The sequence below is a fragment of the Podarcis gaigeae genome (assembly GCF_964106915.1).
Source record: "Podarcis gaigeae genome assembly, chromosome: 1".
In the NCBI taxonomy this organism is placed as follows: Eukaryota; Metazoa; Chordata; class Lepidosauria; order Squamata; family Lacertidae; genus Podarcis; species Podarcis gaigeae.
The window spans coordinates 96,019,133-96,039,889 of NC_139678.1; the positions used below are offsets into that span (position 1 = coordinate 96,019,133).

The 20,757-nt window shown below is 41.5% G+C and overlaps 2 protein-coding genes across 7 annotated transcripts in view; one reads left to right on the top strand and one right to left on the bottom strand.

Annotated features, from left to right (window-relative positions):
• The window catches only part of GPR39 (G protein-coupled receptor 39), a 127,907-nt gene extending 107,276 nt beyond the window's left edge, over positions 1 to 20,631 (top strand). For all 3 annotated transcript variants that reach the window (XM_083710501.1, XM_083710503.1, XM_083710502.1), the window contains exon 3: positions 18,784 to 20,631. In XM_083710501.1, coding sequence (XP_083566627.1) covers positions 18,784 to 19,310 — 527 coding nt within the window. In that variant the 3' untranslated portion in view covers positions 19,311 to 20,631. The remainder of the gene's footprint in view (positions 1 to 18,783) is intronic.
• LYPD1 (LY6/PLAUR domain containing 1) overlaps positions 16,806 to 20,757 on the bottom strand; it is a 28,530-nt gene continuing 24,578 nt past the window's right edge. For all 4 annotated transcript variants that reach the window (XR_014558471.1, XR_014558472.1, XM_083715155.1 and 1 more), the window contains one exon: positions 16,806 to 19,930. Coding sequence is in view for 2 of the 4 variants with exons in the window: in XM_083715155.1 (XP_083571281.1) it covers positions 19,695 to 19,930 (236 nt within the window). In the remaining 2 variants the exon portion in view is untranslated. The remainder of the gene's footprint in view (positions 19,931 to 20,757) is intronic.

Sequence of the window (20,757 nt, forward strand, 5' to 3'; positions counted from 1 at the left end):
CCTCTGTTACGCTTCAACATTTTGGGGAGTATAAATTACATTCATCCAAATTAAAGGCTCCAGATAAACTTATTTTAACACTTTTTGGGTCTGTGAAATTGGAGAATTTAGTGCAGAAGAATGAAATCTATGAAACTGAGTGAGGATCTTTAAACCCATAATAGAATAAATATAATCTATAAGCTAACATAACATAGAGGTGGATTTGTAACACCCCAAAATACTATTCATTTGTTGATTTTGCTTGCCTGGCATTGCTGAGGAAAATAAATTGCTATCTGGGCATTACTAGAAAGCTATCACAACATACATTTAAAGTGGAATCTAGCTAGCTTCTCTGGAAATCTGTGGTGAATCTAGGCATTGAGGTAGCTATGATAATTACTTTGCTGTTTTCTTGTTTTGCCCTAGTATTTGTTGCATAGTAGCCTATGTCCAGTCTTGGTTTGCAGCTGGTATGTATGCCTTTACTTGATGTTCCAAGTAAATCATCCTAGCCTTCCAACAAATGCTCTGCACAATAGTCTTATAACCCACATTCAGAAAAGATCAGGACGAAGTCTTTAAAAAGTAAATATATGATGGAATTTAAGGCTACTTCCACCTCAGTTAAATCAATATGTGATTATTTGGCTTACCGTTTATCTGTGTTGAGACCGCAGTAGTAAACACTAGTAAACACATAAGATTCCCCTTGTGTGTATCTGTAGAAGGGGATAGCATGTGGAAGGTTGGAAGAACAGTTTGAGAAGCATCTGAGCTCATAATGGTATAGTGTGCTGAGGCATTTGACAGTCACAAAATTCTGCTCTTTAGTCCCTCGTGTGTGTGTGTGTGTGTGTGTGTGTGTGTGTGTGAGAGAGAGAGAGAGAGAGAGAGAGAGAGAGAGAGAGAGAGAGAGAATGTATGGGGTGGGAGCAAGGGAATCTGCCTTTCTCTTAACTGGTATCATGGTTCAAGGTAGACCTGACCCAAAAGGCTATGAAATGGTGAAGGCCCTTAGAAACCACCTTTCAGCAGAAAGCAGGAGTGATTATGCCTATATTCTACTTCCACTGTGGAAGATTGTATGCCTCTGAATAGCAGTTGCTGAGAATCCTATGTGAGTAGAGCACTGTTACACTCAGTTCATACTTTTGGACTTCCCATGGACATTTGGTTGGCCACTGAAAACAATAGCACTGGATGAGATGGGCCTTTGGCCTGATTCTGCAGGGCTTTCACGTTCTTGCATTTCTTCTGTTAGAATCTTTTTCATTAAAACCTGTTCAGACACCTGTTGAATATGCTTTAGATTTGTATACTTTTAGCAGCATTGCTGTTTAAATGTAACTCGCTCTGTCTTTTTGGCTCCTAAATTTTACCATTATAATTTTTCCAGAATATTATTCCTTTCCATTTCTGTCTTTTTGTACATGGGGTTTGTGTGACCCATAGGCAGGGGCTGGGGGTAGCGAAGGCTGTGCTCTTAACTACTTTTATCTGGTCTTCATGAATGTTGCCCTGCATATCCTGGGGTAACAAAAGCTGGAGAACTATGCAGGTGAACCTCCAGTTGAAACACCAAAGCCTCAGACATAGGAGCCAGGGAATGTTAACAGAGATGTCTGAACACAGTGTGACTAATTACAACAGCTATTGTGGAACTTGAGACATAACCATCTTACCCTCTTTTTCCAGTGTGAGAAAGGGGTGACAAGGAAATATAATTGCCAGTTATTGTTGCAGCCCATATTTAGTCTGTTCAGTCTTTTGCATTGTATCCAGAAAGCATTCACGAAGCGCCTGTAGCCTTTTTGCCTTTCCATGAACGTGGTTTGGATGGGAAAGCCAAGGGGAGAGGAGCGGGGGAAAGGTTTCAAAACAACTATAGCTTGTTTTCTCCTCTTCCCAGGTTTGATTTCAATGCAGTGCGAGGTATTGGCCTTCTGTGGAAAGGATCATTTCTATTCCCTCCATTGCATAGAATTGGGGATCCTGAGAATGTTGGCTGGGATAGTTGGGATAGCAGGCTTGTTGGTTTCTGAATGTCTGATGTAGATTTTCAATTTCATTGTTCTGTATGGGACAATGACAATAAAAATTATTGTATTGTATTGTATCGTATCGTATCGTATCGTGCGTCCATGAACTGTCCCCTGTATGACTTCAGGTTGTCAACGTCATCTCTTAAAAAGGGCAAGAGTTCAAGCCTGTCTGGAAGACCAGCCATCAGTGGGAAGCCCAGATACCTAGCCCAGATCTGTGTAGGGTTTGGCTGCACTTAGAATTAGAGAGTTGGAAGGGGCAGGCGTGGAGATCTCACCACCCAATGCAGGGTCTACAATACAGTTTACAACTGCAGCATGCCTGCAGATCATCAGCCTCTTCTCAAAGAGCCTACTGCATGTGGTGGTGTGATTAGAGTGCCAGACTAAGCCTTAGGTGATCTTGGTTCAACAGTCCACTTAACCACGAACCTTGCCGGAAGACTTGGAGCCAATGAGAGTTTTTAAAGAGTGCTTGCAGAGCAGGACAATAAGCAGGTCTAATCAGACAACCCAATCCTAGTCAGTTTTAGAACGAGCTAGAATCTTTGCAGCCTGGTTTTATTTGCTTGTTCATTGTGTTGTGGTTTAAATAAAAATAACAAAACGAAGTATTCCTCAAAGGGTTAGCGATTGCACGCTTTCAGGGTGACAGCCACAACCTACATTCTGTACTTGCAAGCAAGTGCTGCTGTTTTCAATGAAATCTACTCGTTAAATAGCTAATTGAAGTGTGTGGGTTGAGGAATCCTAATTCCAGGAAGCAATTAATTAAGAATGAGAGCCAGTTGATCCATGGAAATGACTTCGAGGCCCAAGATATGAAATAGCTCTGAAACCAGAAATGCACATCAAGTAATAGAGAATGTAGGGCCATTCCAGACATGCCATCCACCTCTCCCAGGGATAATTCCTCCCTCTGTGCCCCAGCTGCACATTTTCCTATTCACACCTGGAGAGGTTGTGCTGCTGTTCTGCTCTTTCTCTTTTATGGAGTTACTGAAGAAAGAAAAAAACTTGTAATAAGCAGTGGGAAAACACAGGTGGATTGCAATTGGCTTACAACATCATCTTGACCCCTCTGAAAGTTGCATAAACGAAGCATTAAAAGCCTGATCTGAAACAGCACTCAGGTATGTGTATGAGGCATGGTTGCCTGTGAGTGTGTTTGTATTTTGTATAATCTTCCTCTTCTCACACATAGACAAAGAGGCAGAGAGAGAAAGGGGGCAAAGAGATGGAAGGCAGGCATGAGAGCCTGATGAATGTTCCTAACTTGTTTGACTGTGGCTTAGAATGTGAGTTTTGCTCATCACAAACTCTGGGTCAACATGCAGTTGATATACTAGTTATATTGGTGAAAATCTTGTCTTGTCTTTCCTACATAGGCTACAATCCTATGTCCACTTCTTGTTGTTTAGCCGTTTAGTCGTGTCCGACTCTTCGTGACCCCATGGACCAGAGCACGCCAGGCATTCCTGTCTTCCACTGCCTCCCGCAGTTTGGTCAAACTCATGCTGGTAGCTTCCGCATACCTGGATATGTACAGTGGTGCCTCGCTAGACGAAAAGAATTTGTTCCGCGATTCTCTTTGTCTAGCGGTTTTTTCGTCTTGCGAAGCAAGCCCATTGACAGCTTAGCGGATTAGTGCTAGAGCTGTCAAGCGGCTTCCAGCGATCAGCTGTTAAGCGGCTTATCAGCGGAACAGCTGATAAGTGGCTTAGCGGCTTAGGAAAAGGGCGAAAAAAGCAAAAAAAACCCGCCGGGGGACGCAAGATTTTTTCATCTTGTGAAGCTACCCCATAGGGAAATTCGTTTTGCAAAGCGCCTCCAAAACGGAAAACCCTTTCGTCTAGCGGGTTTTTCGTCTTGCGAGGCGTTCGTCTTGTAAATCTCATTGAACTTTGTTTGACTTACTTCTGAGTAGACATGCATAGGCTTGTACAGCATATCTTTCAGAGTAAACTGCACTATCCAGTTTTCACATGATACTCCGGCTGTCATTCCCCGCCCCTTGCTTTAATTCATTAACTTACTTTGTAATGATTTCACGTTTATTGCTTGGTTACTGTGTGAAAAAAATGTTATCCCACCATTGCTTCATTTGATGTTTATCAAGATGGCTGACTGTCTTAAGAGGATGCATTTATTTCTACTCTCTTTGAAAAAGCTTTGTTGAGTCCTACCGTGGTGATTGGTTCGGTATTAAAAAAGAAATATCTCAGGCCTGTCTTTCTGGCAGGAATCTTTATGACATGACATCTCATATCATGTTTTGTCTCATTGGGTATATGTATTGAGCAATTGGTTATTCATTGAATTCTGCAGTCAGCTTGCAATAGACAACATCTGCTTTATTTGGTTTATGCTGTGCTGGCTGAATTTTGTCTTTAAAACAACAACAACAACAAAACTTTGTTTGCACACCCAATTGAATGGTTGCACCTCTGAATTTAAATGTGGATTTGTTTTGGAAAGTACATTTTCAGCAATGAAGACATATCCTTTGTCAAAATAAAAGGCAACTGGACAAAAGAAATCTGCATGAATCTTTAGAGCATTGCTTGTATTTTACATCTATATTCTTTCTTCTGTCTCATGCCCTTGAACAGATCTTTTATTATTATGGCATTATACTTTGGGGCAGTTTCTTTGGTATGGGGATATTGAGCTCCGAATTTCATTTAACTACTTTGTGGTCTCAAATGTCACAGGTATTGAAACCTTGGCTTTAATAATCTGTGTGTATGAATAAGGGTTTGATCATTCTTCACTGATTTTTAAAAACCCATAGATTTTAAAATGAATTTTAATTTTTAAGTTCTAAAATAAATTGCAGTCAGTTCAACTTTAATATAAAGGCTGAATCAGCAGGGAGGATGACATGAAAAAGTTACTTCTTGCTTATTTTTATCTAACTTTATGCCACAGCCATCACTGTCAAGCGGCCACTGGAAGGTTGCCCATGCAGGAGTGTGGCCCTCAGGCTAAATGTCTAACCCCAACCTACATGTACCAGGTGACTGTGGAGTTGATTGCTGCACCATGTGCATATTCTGTCTCCTGTGAGAGGCAGACTGCATGTACACTAGGGCTTCTGGCACTACCTTTCCAAGTACAGTGGTACCTTGGGTTAAGAACTTAATTCGTTCTGGAGGTCTATTCTTAACCTGAAACTGTTCTTAACCTGAAGCACCACTTTAGCTAATGGGGCCTCCCGCCGCCACTGTGCGATTTCTGTTCTCATCCTGAAGCAAAGTTCTTAACCCGAGGTAATATTTCTGGGTTAGCAGAGTCTGTAACCAGAAGTGTCTGTAACCTGAAGCATCTGTAACCCGAAGCGTCTGTAACCCGAGGTACTACTGTAAAGAATTGTGTAGTGTATATAAAATAGTCAATATTAAATAACAGTTTGTGTTACTTCCAGTGCTGCTGGAACATCTTTTTGCAAGGTACTGGTAAATTCATAATATTAAAAAGAGAAATCAATAGCAATGTGTGTACTATAAGAAAAAACTTTGCAAGCAAACGAAATTGGCTAAGAACATACTTTTAGCAGAGCTTCACTCAAAGTAATAAGTATGGAATGTACAGCTGAAATTAATATTGAGGAGTGCAAATTAAAAAAAAATTCTGATTTCACACAATTGCAAATTCAGTAGTGGTGTTCATTAAAGTAAGCAAATGTTTGAGTATTTGCTTTGAGAGTCATTACTTTGTGTTAGCTCTGTTGTAGCTTTATTTGAGATAAAGGAGCTTAGGGATTTTCTAAGCAAGCAGTTCATACTGCAAACAAGATATGCTGTTGTTACTCCCTTGTAGCAAGCATCAGTATGCTACCTTCCCTTATAGCAGTGTTTCTCTTTCAATAACACATTTTATTACTGAGAGCGTGACACTATCCCCAATTTATGAACTTGCTGTGATTTGGAGTGAGATGCAGAATGCGGCTGACAAAGTGACATGGTCCCTGTGGCATCACATCTACAAAATTCCTTAACGCCCCAGCACTCAGTTGTATGTGTGTTTATACAGCCACAAAAAGTTGTAAATTCCACACTTTCCACTCCCCCTTCATTTCAACCAACAGCTATTTCATTGACCTTTCTTTTTCTTTTTACGCAGCAGTGGTAAAAAGAAGAAAAAGCTGTATCTAAAATTTATAAGCTTTTGACGAATGAAACCTGGCAAGAGCTAAATTTATACAAAACATTGGGAAGCAGTTGAGTAGATCGGTAACTGGAAAGACCTGGAGGACCTTCATTTGGATTGCAAGCGTTTTTGGACGGTGTGTGAAAATGTGTGCTGGGAACCACTGGCCAGTAAACTCCATCCAAAGGCAACCATTATGACTTTGCTATGAACTTTGCTAAATCAGAAATTCTTAGGGAAAACATCTGTCCTTTAAACGCTTTAAGCTAATCACAATTATGGTACCGATTCTATAATTTTGCTGGCTTTATGCACACAGGACATCTAGCCCCCGAGAGCTGTAGTTGCATTTAGTTCTATCATCTGCAGAGCAGTTAGTTATGCTGCAGTGGCTACATTCTTCAGATACATCTGTGCAGACCTGAACATTGGCAACAGAATTTTTCCTGAGGCTGTCATGTAAAGGCGGTTAGATTGCAAGAGGTAAGGAGAACTTGGCTGGACAGGAGATGAGCACACACGGGTGTACGTGGCACCTTGCCCTAGTTAACTCTCGGATTCGTTGGTGAAGCTAAGGAACCAGCAGATGGAAATGGAAATTATTTGACATGGAAGGAGGGACTCAAAGGCATTCTGGCAAATATAACATCATTTACTATACATCATCATCATGGAGTACAGGGTCAGATTTAAGGTGCTGCTTTTGACCTTTAAAGCCCTTCACGGCCTAGGACCCTCGTACCTCCGGGACCGCCTCTCCTGGTATGCCCCACGGAGAGCCTCAAGGTCCATAAATAACAACACCCTAGTGGTCCTGGGCCCTAAGGAACTTAGATTGGCTTCGACCAGAGCCAGGGCCTTTTCAACTCTGGCTCCGGCCTGGTGGAACGCTCTGCCTCATGAGACCAGGGCCCTGCAGGATCTGATTTCTTTCCGCAGGGCCTGTAAGACAGAGTTGTTCCGCCTGGCCTTTGGCTTGGAGCCACTTTGATTCCCTCCCTCCCCCCCCCCCTCTCTCTCTCTCTTTTTCCCCCTTCTTTTCCTTCTCCTCCTGCGATGAGGCTACATTTTAATATTTTAATGTTCCATTATTTTAATTGTTGTTTTATTTTTGTTTTTAAGTTTGTAATCATTCATCTTGTTTTTATTATTGCTTGTAAGCCGCTCTGAGCCCGGCCTTGGCTGGGGAGGGCGGGGTATAAATAAAAAAATATTATTATTATTATTATTATTATTATTATTATTATTATTATTATTATAATGTAGCTCTCCCCAGCTCACCATGGAACATGTGTAAAGTTGGAGCTGTTATCAAACAGCCAACTACAGTCGTACCTTGGTTCTTGAATGCCTTGGTACTCGTATGTTTTGGCTCCCGAATGCTGAAAACCCGGAAGTGTTCCAGTTTTTGGATGCCAAACATCTGACGCAGCTTCTGCCTGAGTGCAGGAAGCTCCTGCAACCAATCGGAAGCCGTGCCTTGGTTTTTGAATGGTTTCGGGAGCCGAATGGACTAAGCTCGAGAACCAAGGTTCCACTGTAATTGCAAGGTAGGCAAGTGATCTGACCCTATGTAGTGGTGTGATTAGAGTACTAGACCAAGCGTAAGGTGATCTTGGTTCAATGCTCTACTCAACCATGAACCTTACTGGAAGGCTGGCTGCAAGCTGCACTCTCTCAGTATAACCTAAGAGGACTATGATGGAGATAAATGGAGCAGGGTGTGTGTGAACCAGATATGCTCCATGTCCTTGGGAAAAGGGCAGGATAAAATATAAATAAATGCTTCCTTTGCAGCTATTTTACAATATGAATTTTGGAAAGATGCCAGAAGAAATAGGAGTGCAATAATATAGCAGTTATATCTTCTAGAATGTGACTCTCTTTCAAGGAAGTTGTGACATTTGAAACTACAAAGCAGTCAAATGAAATTCAGAGTTTTTTAAAATATAGACATAGGCATAGACCCGAGTGTGTTGATAGTTGGTTCAGTTAATGCACTAATTTATTTTCCTTTGTAAATATTGACAAAGGTAAAGCAGAGTCAATAATTATGTCTCTGATTAATGAATTGTGATACTTCCAGCATTATCAATATAATTTGCTTCTAATTAGCTGTTACAAATATTTGTCCTTGAGTAAACAAAGCATAACCTCTGAAGAGAAATGTAAAGGGATGATGTACCAGCTCCATTGCCATTTGCCATCATTAGGTGCTTTGTTGTTTAGCATATATATGAACTGTAGCCTGATGGCCAGTGTAATTCTTTGTAACTTTGACTAGGTTGAAGCATTCAAGGTGAGATACAAACTGGAATGGGTCAGGTATACTATACACATGATTTAAAGAATTACATTACAGGGTGTATGGGGTATTAGGGCAGGGGGGTAGTACCTCTGGTGGGGGGACATGTTGTGCTCCTTCTGGGATAGTTTGTCCAGCTTTGGCCCCTATCCTGTACTCAGCTCTCACCTGTGGCTCCTAGAAGCTGTCAGCCTGAAACAGCAGTCCCACCCCGGGAAACTTCTTTGACTGGCCAGCTAAACCAAGTGCGGGTAACTGATGAATATCAAGCCTTTGGTGAATTAGGTACTTCCATTGCATGTGAAGACAGGCTCCAGTGGATTAAGAAGACAAGACCAATAGTGGGTCCAATGGTCAATGAGGTTTTAAGAGGAATAAGTGAAAATTACCTTCTTCTGTTCAATTGACCATATAGTTCATACAGAGTCTGTAGGGGTTCCCTCAGGGGCAGCGAAAGAGGTGCCCTCCAGATATTGAACAACAGCACCCATTATTCTTGACCATTGGCCATGCTGGTGGGGGCTGATGGCAGCTGTAGCTCAGCAAAAGTTGCGGTGCCACAGGTTAGCCACCTTCGTTATCAATGGCTCACCTCTATGGTGACATACTTCTTGCGTATATGATAAAACGTATGTGAACTATGAATCTACAGGTCTGTACTGTTCACCTTGCCCAGTGGCACTGTCAGCTTTGACTGGCAGCAGCTCTCCAAGGATCTTATGCAGAAATATTTTCCAGGGCAATATTGGAACTTGTATATGCATAGAACATTCTTTACCATTGTAAAGGTAAAGGGACCCCTGACCATTAGGTCCAGTCGTGGCAGACTCTGGAGTTGCAGCACTCATCTCACTTTATTGGCCGAGGAACCGGCGTACAGCTTCCAGGTCATGTGGCCAGCATGACTAAGCCGTGTCTGGTGAACCAGAGCAGCGCACGGAATCGCCGTTTACCTTTCCGTTGGAGCGATTCCTATTTATCTACTATTTATCACATTGTCGTGCTTTCGAACTGCTAGATTGGCAGGAGCAGGGACCGAGCAACGGAGCTCACCCCGTCGTGGGGATTCTAACCGACGACCTTCTGATCAGCAAGTCCTAGGCTCTGTGGTTTAACCCACAGTGCCACCCGCGTCCCCCACCCCTATATTGGAATATAGGATTATTGGGACATAGGCTGTGTGCATTTCTGTATTGGAAGTAACCTAAAGCTCCTTAGTACTGCAAATTTTTATTCAACCATAAATTGAGTCCATGTAATTCTTTATTCAGATTCTTTAATTCAGATTCCTCCCTTTTCTTAAACAGTACTCCAATATCCCTAGATCTTTTTCTACCCTTTTCTCCTGGTTTCTTTTCAAAGTCTTTTCTCCCACCACACTGCCTTGTCTCTTTGCTGAAGAACATTCAAGTAGCTGCAAATGAAAAGTGGCCACATGGTATGGAACTGTATAACATTTAAAAAATAAACTCTCCACTGGGGGATTTTATGATGCCGGTTTTATAAATATAAATAATGCAGAAAGGTGATAGGAGACTAATGACGCAACTTATCCCTAACTATGGTATATAAAGCCAGGTCAGGTAAATGAAAAGCTAAAATTTTAAAACTTAGTCATGTGCATTTTTGTCCACTCGGAACGCAACTAGCCATATGCTTATGTTCCACTGACAATTACCATTTAAATGTCAGTGTATAAACAGATGCTGGGAATCCTCTTTTGTGCCATTAATTTAATGACAAAAAAATCCTTTTGGTAATTAACCTTGTTCATGCCAGTACTGTTTTTGTAAATGAGTTGGTCTTGGTCCCAATGAATCACCTATATCCTGTGACTCATACAAGTAATTGGGGTACCCGGAATGGAGTCTTGAAATATAAGTGACTATGGAAATGGTTAACAGGGGTCAGCATTAGATACAGATATAAATATTTGAGCACTCCTAACAACAGCAGCAGTCTTTAACTCATCAGATGACTCAGGTTCTATGGGTTAATTGGTCTCTCTGGAGAGGCTGCTGTGAGACAAGGTTTGCTTAGACCTTAAAACTTAACATTTAAAAAAAAACCAACACTTAACATTTTAAAAGAATCATAAGATGAATGCATATTAATCTTGGAGTGAGTAAATGATCCGGTGTTCTCCGCTGTACTTTGAATGCCGCTCTCTAGAATGTATTTTAAAATCCTCAATAAAGATGCAGATAGTAATGAGCTGAGTTTGGAATCCTGTTGCCTGAGGGAGTGTTGTTGAGTCATAAAAAGGAAGAATTGTTAAGGGGAAAGGGACTGCCAAGTTTCTTCTGTTCTGTGCCAGTGAGGTAGAGTTATGCTGTTGGCACTTAATACGCTACGTTTACTTTGCTGCGACTGTTTTGCTGGTGTGAATGCTATTTAATAAATTGTGATAATTGTTTTTATTTTAACATGAGCACCGCCATGGGTTTTTGTAATAAGCCGGCTTGGGTGTAGGATTATCTGCTTATATGATGTCTTAAATGCTGTGTGGGGCAACAAGGCATTAGGATAATCAACATTTTGGATACATGTGTTCTACGCTGCATTACATCAATATGCAATATTTTTATTTGCAACCATGATTTTTGAATAATGTAGTTTCAGCTGCAACCTTAGGAAAAATGACTTCTACTTTGGTTTTGTGCTTCTGTAGAGTCTAAAAACTCAAATCCTTTGGGACTGTGTAGAACAAAATCCAACCTAAACATGCACTTTTAAGGCTGCAGTTTTAGACCGACTTACCTGGGAATAAACCCCATTGAACTCAGTGGGGCTTACCATCTGAGTAGACATGTGTATCCATGCGCTGAAAGTCTTACTAATGTGCATGGAATGATTCAGTGGTGACCTTAACTCTTTCTTGTAAATTACTGGGACTTATTGATAGTGGTTCTTTATTACTCAGAGCCATAGGCAACCACAATTCAATATATATATAGAAATATACAGTACAGATAGAGATACAAATCAACTTAGCATATTTTATAACTTAAAAGTGTTTATGTTTGGCTGGACCATGCCACCTTTTGCAGACAGGAGGAGGGAGGGGGAAAGTGTAGAAATATAAGTGAAAGACTGTTTGTTTTTTACTATGTTAAAAGCTGAAGCTATAGATGGACACTAAGAGAAGCAAATGCTTCTCTTAAAAGTATGTGCCATCTAATGGCTGTTGTGGTTTGGGTACAGTAATTGGATGGGGGGGGGGGGAATGAAACTACCGCTCTCCTTGCCTTCTGATTAGATTTGCAGTATTCTGAAAGCACACTAAGCCCCTGACCACTGAATAGGTTCTAAGATGGAGCAGCTGCTCAGTCTAATAGAAAATATTGCTTCCTGTGTTATAAGAGCATTTGCTTTACTGGCCTACATAAAAGTTCACACTGCATTACTTAAGCCCACTCTGCCCATTTATAAAGCAGTAGTAGTTGCTATGCATAGCCTATTCGGTCTCTCTCAGTTTGTCATACTCAGGTTGTATTGGTTGTACCAGCACATTAAACAGAGTGGAAGGATTTTATGCACTATCGTATTATGGCTTGAATGAGAATATAACAGTTTCCCTTGGAGGCTTGTGGTAATTCCTAAGCATCTGAGCCAAAACATAAAGTGTTTTGGGTTGGGGTTTCCCTGCCTGCCTAACCGCTTGCCACCCCTTCTCCCCACCATGTTTATTCACATCTCTGCAAAAGCAAAGGATGCTTTTTTCCCCCTGAGGAAGAGAGATGAGCAATTACTTGTGCTTATAAAAATGACAAAGTTTACACACACAGCCTTCCTTCTGCCCCATGAAAGACTAACCTCTACAGTATCGTGCAAGGTTACTAACAACTCATTTTTCACTTGCTGAATGTACAACCAAGCAGTTTGGTGCCTTCTGAAGAATCTAAGGAAGAACCTTGCATGTGCAACATTTCATACTCTCAGTGAAGGTCAAAGCCAAGAATATAGATAAGAAGAAAATCTGACTGTAATGCAGTGTTTTTGTCTTGTTTTATAGTCCCGGATGCTAATTTTGGCACACAGTATTGTCCAAATGGTGTGGGGTTTTTTTGAAATTGTAATTTGTCCCTGTGAATGTGTCAGTCTGTAATACCTAAGAGACAGCCCACTGGAATTTTGTTCCAAAACAATATTTTTATTTAATTAAATGTATAACCCACACAACCCTGAAGACTCAAGGTAGATTAACAGTAAATTTGAGAGACTGTGTTTAATTTAAAAGCCAATAAAATACCTTGTTGGTGCAGAATAAAAAACTCAGATTAACAGGCATTAAATCTCCCTGCCTTCTGTTGGCCTAAACCAATTGCCGCAAGATAGCTTGAAGTTATGCTATAGCTGTTATAATGCATTGGATACTGTGGAAAACTTGGGAGGGGGCAGCGTTCTAGTAAGAATAAGGCAGTGGTACTGAAAACTCCTCTCTCTATAGAATTCAAAATAGTATAAAACTGGTACAGTGGTACCTCGGGTAACATACGCTTCAGGTTACATATGCTTCAGGTTACAGACTCTGCTAACCCAGAAATAGTGATTCAGGTTAAGAACTTTGCTTCAGGATGAGAACAGAAATTGTGCTCCGGCGGCGTGGTGGCAGCAGGAGGCCCCATTATCTGAAGTGGTGCTTCAGGTTAACTCGAGGTATCACTGTATTATGATGGGGCATTCTAGATCATTTTAAATATATGACAGATATGCAGAACCAACCCATTACTAATAACTTCAGCAATATCTAAATCTAACTTAGTGCCAGATCAGATTTTGAGGGGCCGTCGGAAAGATGCCTTCAATGAATGATCCCACATGTTCTGATGCTTTTGTCGCTATCAATTTGCTGGACTTGTCCTTGGGGCCCAATCCACCCAGCTACCTGGATGGAGAGGGAAAGTTTGCTGCTATTTTCTTTGTTTATGGCACTGCACTTCCTTAGAGTGAACAGTAGCAAACAGGAGCAACAGCAGGTTCCTTGAGTGTGCCTGGCTTGTCCTGCTACTAGCCCTGAACTGACTGCATAGAAAAAAGAAAAAGGAGGCGGGGGAGGAAATTGTATAGTGACTTTCACAATCCTTGTTTCATAGCCTAGTTCAGGCATAGACAAACTCAGCCCTCCAGATGTTTTGGGACTATAACTCCCATCATCCCTGACTACTGGTCCTGTTAGCTAGGGGTTATGGGGCTTGTAGTCCCAAAACATCTGGAGGGCTGAGTTTGTCTATGCCTGGCCTAGTTTATAGATTAAAGCAGTTTCTTGGTTTGAAAGTCACAGGAAACTTTAGTGAAACAAAACTCTGGAACTCTTGCATCACAGTATATGGGACAACAATCATTCTTGGTTCTATAAACCATGGGAGCAAGATTGTTATGTCTGAAACAAAGCATAGCTTCCTGTTATGACAAACACCATTTTTTAAAAAGGGTGATCTAGGGGTGATCCTGGAAATTACAGGCCAGCTAGCTGGAAAAAAATGGTGGAAAATATTGTTAAAATAACAAAGCATATAGAAGAACAAGCTTTGCTTAAACTATGCCAGTGTGTCTTCTGCAAAGGCCAGATCTGTCTCACAAACCTAATATTCTGCAGGAGTGTCCAAAAGAAGATAGCACACTATGGAAACTGGACCATCTCTATGTACTATTTAGGCAAGGTACTTCACCAAAGTCTCCTGAGAAGGTTAGCAGTCAGGGGAATAACAGGAGAGGTCCAGGAATTGTGGACCAGGGCAGCAGAGAGCAGGAATAAATAGACAGTTCTTCAGGTGGAGGGATGTATAAAGTGGGTGAGCAGAGCAAAGGAAGACCAGCACAGGTAAAAGAAAGTACTTCTTCACACAGCACATAGTTAAACTATGTAACTCACTCCCACATGAAGCACTGGTGGCCAGCAACTTGTCCAAGGTTGATAGGACAACATTATGGCTATGCTCCATCTCCATGGATGGAGGCAGTAATGTTTCTGCATGCCACTTGCTGGAAACTGCAGGAGAACATAGTTTGCTTGTGCTCAGGGCCTGCTTGTGGGTTGGCCACAGTGAGCAGGAGCCGGAATAGGTGGGCCATTGGCCTGAGCCAACAGCCTCTTACAATGTTATTTCCTTTGTTTCCACTTTTCCTGCTTTTGCTTTTTTCCCTTTTCCTTCACAATAGCCACAGCGGTGTGGCCTCCTCATAAACAACCTAGATTAGGGCCCTAATGTTCAGCTTTAATCGAAAAATAGATATGTATATTTGTATCACTTCTACTTTGGGGGAAAGGCATGCGTGGCTTTTTCTCAGGGAAAACGACCCTGCCTTCCAGTGTTTTGGTCAATGAGCACAGAGGCACTAGGATAGCCCAAGGCCCTAACTTCATAAAGTTCTTTAATTAAATGATGATGACGATGTTGTTGTTGTTGTTGTTGTTGTTGTTGTTGTTGTTGTTGTAATACAATGATTGCACATCTTATCACAAAATTTCTGGCTACTGGCCTAAATTGAAAGTATTCTAAAGGTTGAGAAATAAATTCATTGGCTCCACCTTTTTTTCTTAAAAACAAACAAACAGAGTACCTTTGTTAGATTTACATGCCTTCAGTGACGTCTATTCTATGCCTCGTTGATCTTTAGTTCTTGTTAATAATTATGACAGCACAGAGAAACAAGAGTGAGGGCATGAACTCATTGTGCTTTTTACATGAGGAATGATCAAAGAAGCCTTCGCTGCTGCCCACCAGCATTTTAAAAACCCCGGGACAGCGGAGGACTTCTCCGCTGTCTGGGGTGATCTTAAAATGCTGGCGGGCGGCAGCGCTGCTGCCCGCCAGCATTTTAAAATCGCCCCGGGACAGTGGAGGAATTATCCGCTGTCCCGGGGCGATTTAAAAGCCCCCGGGAAGGCAGGCAGGGGGGACAAAGACTTTCGCCCCCCACCGGCCTTCAGAAGAGGTCCTGGACCTCTTCTGAAGGCCGGTGGGGGGCGAAAGTCTTTGTCCCCCCCCCCCCGCCGCCTGCCTTCAAAAGCCATCCGGGATAGCGGGAAGCGCTTCCCTGCTATCCCGGACTTTTAAAATGCTGGCGGTGGGGAGCAAAGCCTTTCGGCCCCCGCCGGCCTTCCTGGACCTCTTCTGAAGGCCGGAGGGGGGGGGGAAGGCTTTGCTCCCCACCGCTAGCATTTAAAAGAGGTCCCCGGAGATTTCCCTATGGGCTTTCTTCTTGCGAAGCAAGCCCATAGGGAAATTCGTTTTGCGAAGCGCCTCCAAAACGGAAAACCCTTTCGTCTAGCGGGTTTTTCGTCTTGCGAGGCCTTCGTCTTGCGGGGCACCACTGTACATTCCTGTCACTGGAAAGCAAGCAGCCTTTTGAGGCAAAGCAATTGCCCTAACTATATGGTTTTTGAAAACATAAGCAAATCTCAGCAAACACACTGGTTTACAAAGAAGCTCCAAAAAAACATGGTTTTGCAGCCCTTTGCAAATTAGTTTGTGAGTAGTGATGGTAACAAGTACAAAACAAACAATGGTTCAGTAGTGTGATGTGTGAATATGTTTTGTATGAAATGGTACATACAGTCTAGTAAAAGCAGTCTCCACATGACTCTTCTGCTTGTCTGTTTGGGCTCCAAGATTTGAAGTAATTAAGCGACTTCTCACAATCCCACCTTCTATGTGCTACTAGAAACACAAGGGCATCACATTGATTGTTAGGACATTTTGTGTGTGTGCCTTATACCACCTATGCACTAATTAGGAGCTGGCAAAGAAACAGTGCACCTACCTTGGGTCTGCTATGGGCAGCTGTTGCCATGAGGATGATTGAGAATAATAGGAAGATGCAAAACAGGGAGTATAATATCTACAAACTTAGTCATGTGTTCTTAAGCACCAGTGAGGAAAATGATAAAATGACATTTTCCTTCTGTTTAAGTCCTTTTAACCTTGCTCACCAGCAGAGGGGTAGCCCAACTGTTAGGCAAACAGCTGCCTGGGGAGGGGAGGTGTTGAAAGATAGACCTGTGCATGCTATAAGACCTGCTATGCCAACCTATTACCCTCAGGTGTGGTAGAGGATGGTGCTATCATGCTACCATGTCACCAGTGGTCAAGTTTGATTTTGGTTAGGGAATGCAAAAGGATGTTGTTTGCTCTTTGCCTCTGGCAATCTTGTTCACCAGGTGTTACTTTCCTGTCTGCGAAACCAAATGCACCAAGATGTCTGCTGTTGCAAAACTGTCCCTTGGCATTAAAACTGTACACATTTGTGTGTTTATATACGGTGTAGTAATGAGCACAGCAAATACAGAAAGGTTTTGATTAATGGAAAATTCTCAGTTACAAAAATTAATCTCTTTTATTAACCAAAAGTAAACATTCAAAACAAAAAGGTTCACAAAACTAATATCACACAAAGGTTATGTTCAATCCTGGCTCTTCCAAGGTGCTGCCCAAAATTTCCCACTACTTAAATATACATTCATATTTATTGTTCTATCGGCATTATCAAATTCCTTTACATTCCTCAAGACAACAATCTTTTCCATTTTGAATCCTGGACATCTCAATTATTCTAACCTTTTTTATTTTAGTGTTCCCATATAATAGTGATTAGATAAGAGTCCAGATTAATTTTGGCAAGAGTAAATAAGCATAATGCTTGTGCTCTTGCCAAAGAAGCAGTCTGAGTTGAGTAACTAGCCTTAGAGGAAATAGGAGCTTGAGTAAACGACATGGTGCAAAATGCACAAATCAATGAAAACATTTGCAATGGTTGGGGAACCTCTGTTATGAAAGTGTTTTGTTTTACACATAAGGCACATTTACTGCAAAACAAGGAACACCATTGCAGGGTAAAGAGGCTGAAAACTTTGGAATTGCATTATAGAGGAGTTTAATAATTAAACAGAATTTTTTAAACACTTCCCCCCATACCACTGAGTGCATCCTTGAAAAAAGAAAAGAGGCTCCAAGTACATTCATTTTAATACTATCCAGTTTCTTGGAAGAGATTCCTGTTAGAGAAACATTACCAATCAAAATTTAAAAGCACAATTCAATGCATTTTTACTTGGAAGTTGGTCCTACTGTGTTCAGTGCAACTTGGGCTGCAATCCTTGCATACTTAAACTGGAACTAATAGACATTGGCTGTTTTCTAGACCATGTGTGTGTTCATCAACTCCCATTGTAGTCTACCAGCTAAAAGCACGATCAATGGCGCCTCCTTCTAGGTAAATGGGGATTGCAGCCTAAGAGGCTGAACTACAATCATGGTTCAAGACTCACCACCATTCTGAGCTTCAAAGCAAGTCATTTTCTGTTCAGTGGCAGCAATAACAGCAACTTACCTCATAGGTTCCATTGTATGCAAGATAATGAATGGGAAGGACACTGAATATTTTAATGCTCTATATAAAAGTGTTTCTGTCAGCTATAGCAGATGAAGAACTACAAGTACCTGGGAGACTTTCCCCTGTTGCAACCAGCAATTAGCTGTTGTCGTGTGGGCCTGGTACTGGATCAAGGACAAATCCTAACGTGTTGAAAAACAAAACAAAACTCAAGGGCCTAATAAAGTGGAGAAAATATATTTATAGGTGACTACAAAATGCATGGGATATCAAAGTTTTGAACATAATTCATATTAACTGCAACTATTTGCCATTTCCATTGTATACTTGAGTGTTTTTTTCCTGTGCCATATTCTTTATATTTTAATTCTACTGGATTTTCCCCCCTGGAAAGCCCATTATATGCTCCTTATCCTAAAGAGCCATTCACACAGTACGTAAAAATATCTTTTGTAAGAGAAACGTTACCAAAAATAATGCCAAATATACAGTTGTATGCATATTTGTATTGTAAAATATAAACAGAATCTGGTCATCTTTTGGGTATTGCCTGCTCTAATATGGCTGTATTTTTTTCCTAATAATTGAGGGGGGATGAAGGAAAAGGGAAGGGAGCAGGAACGAGAAAAATATATATAATTTTTTGAGGAATGCACTATCGCTGAAACACAATGTCTTTGAACATAACCAATGCCAAGGAGTAAAGAGAAATGCTGTCTTAAATATTATATAATACTTATCGGAGCACAGACTGCAGTGACCTTGAATCAGTGGCTTGCTTTTTCCCCACTCTGCTCCTTCTTTTCCCCTTCCTTGGAACAAATTTTGCTAGTGGCAGAAGAAGCTGTCAGGCAAAACACTGAAAAATTGGTGTCATTTCCTAGCCGGTAAGTGCAGAACTGATACTAAATATTTTATGATTTGTTTTCACATGCTTTCTCTTCCCTCTTTCTTTGCTTGCAGGATTGATCGTTGCCTCACTGGCAATATGCTGGCTGCCAAATCAAGTTCGAAGGATCATGGCTGCTGCTAGACCAAAGCAGGACTGGACAGTCCCCTACTTCAGAGCGTACATCACCCTGCTCCCTATAGCAGATACATTCTTCTATCTCAGCTCCGTCGTGAACCCGCTCCTGTACAATATCTCCTCCCAGCAGTTCCGGAATGTGTTTGTTCAGGTCCTCCGCTGTCGCCTGACACTGGAACACGTCAACAAACAGAAGCTTTTAAGAGCCAATTTGAATTCTGCAGCCGATAGCGGCCGCTCGCGGCGCCCATTGATCTTCGCGTCATCCGCCATGCGCAAGTCTTCCACCAAGAGCGCTAACAAGGTTTTCTTAAGTACTTTTCAGAGCGAAACCAAGCCTGGCTGCAGTTTGCAGAAATTGAGTCTTGAATCACTGGAGCTGAATGTGAAAATGATGCCACTGGAGACTTGCACAGATCCTAGCCCTGCTAACCAAAATGGACTTTGTGAACACGAACTGTGAATCCACATTAAAAAAACCAGAGCCGGATGAGACAGTATGCTAAAAATTGGAATTTTTTTTGGAAATAAATAAAAAAGCACAACAAAGGGTTTTTTGCAGCCTATGTGGTTGCACCCTTCAAGTTTAAGTGCTTTGTTTCAATAGACTTATGTTCCCAATAACATAAATGAATATGGGTTCTACATGGGTGACGGCTTTTTTTTTTTAAGTGCTTACCAGAAAGACAGGACAACTAGACCTATTCTGCTGCTAACGAAGTTGCTGAGGATTTTTCAAATCAAACTCTTCTTTTAGCAGTTGGAAGCAAACAGCAACATTACAATGGAAACCAGCTGTGTCTGGACAAAACGATGCCAACAACAACAAAAAATCTTCCATTAGAGTTCAGCAGTGTACTGGTGTTAAAAATGCCAAGCTAGAGAGCAGTATGGTTAATACACCAGCCCTGGGCATGGTGCCAGAGTTTCCTCTCTTCTTTGGCCTGGGCCCATTGCAGAGTGGAGTATTGCAGCAGCTTATACAAACAGAGTTTATCTTCCCTGGAGTACAGAAAGTCTGGTATCCGGCAGAGGTCATGAGGCAAGCTGCAGAGGATGCGCAGGACTTGCGATACAGGATCCCTGTGACACAGAACAAAAGTTTATTTAGCCTGATATGAACAAACATGCTTTCTATTGTATGTTAGCTCTTTTTTAAAATTTAAACAGACTGCCAAGTTTTCCGTAATACTGGTTCTGATTCTCAGCGCGTTTCCAAAGGATTTAGCCCACCATCACCTGTTGTGTATCTTAGCAGGAAATGTAGGGCCTTAAATAAATAGCACTATTCTTAACCCTCCCCCCCCCTTCTGCTTTTGCTTTCCACAAAGCCTGGAAATCGCAAAATCAATACATTTGGGGCATACAGCACTCAAAACTTTAAAAGTTGTACCTATTTAAGATTTGAATACATGCAAGTTTAATCGCATTCCAAACCGCATTACGGGAGCTTAAGGAGACCCATGATTCTTTTTATGCTTCTGATTTGCAACATGCTAAAGGAAGTTCTCCTTTTAGGCACTTTTTGCGGGGAGGAAATGAGCCCCAAACGAAGAAAAAGCTCATGGGAGAATTTGGAGTCTACAGAGCAATACTCACAAACACAAAGATTATAAATATTCTCTCTTTCCCCATCCTTGTAACTAGGCTGCTGTAGAAAGTTGGATAAACAGAAGTCAGAACGAAATGACTTGCCTTGTAAGAAGCCCTCTAGAGACTGTTCTGAACCTTTTTTTAATTGAATGTGTGTAATAATGTACATTAAATATGTATTTTAAATTTTACATGTGTGTGTGTGTGTGTAATACAATACAATACAACAATACACACACACAAAAATTGGTTCAAAGGGAGTTACAGCACACAGGGTGGGGGGCGTTGTTCCATCTGGCAAGCTGTTATGCAGACAG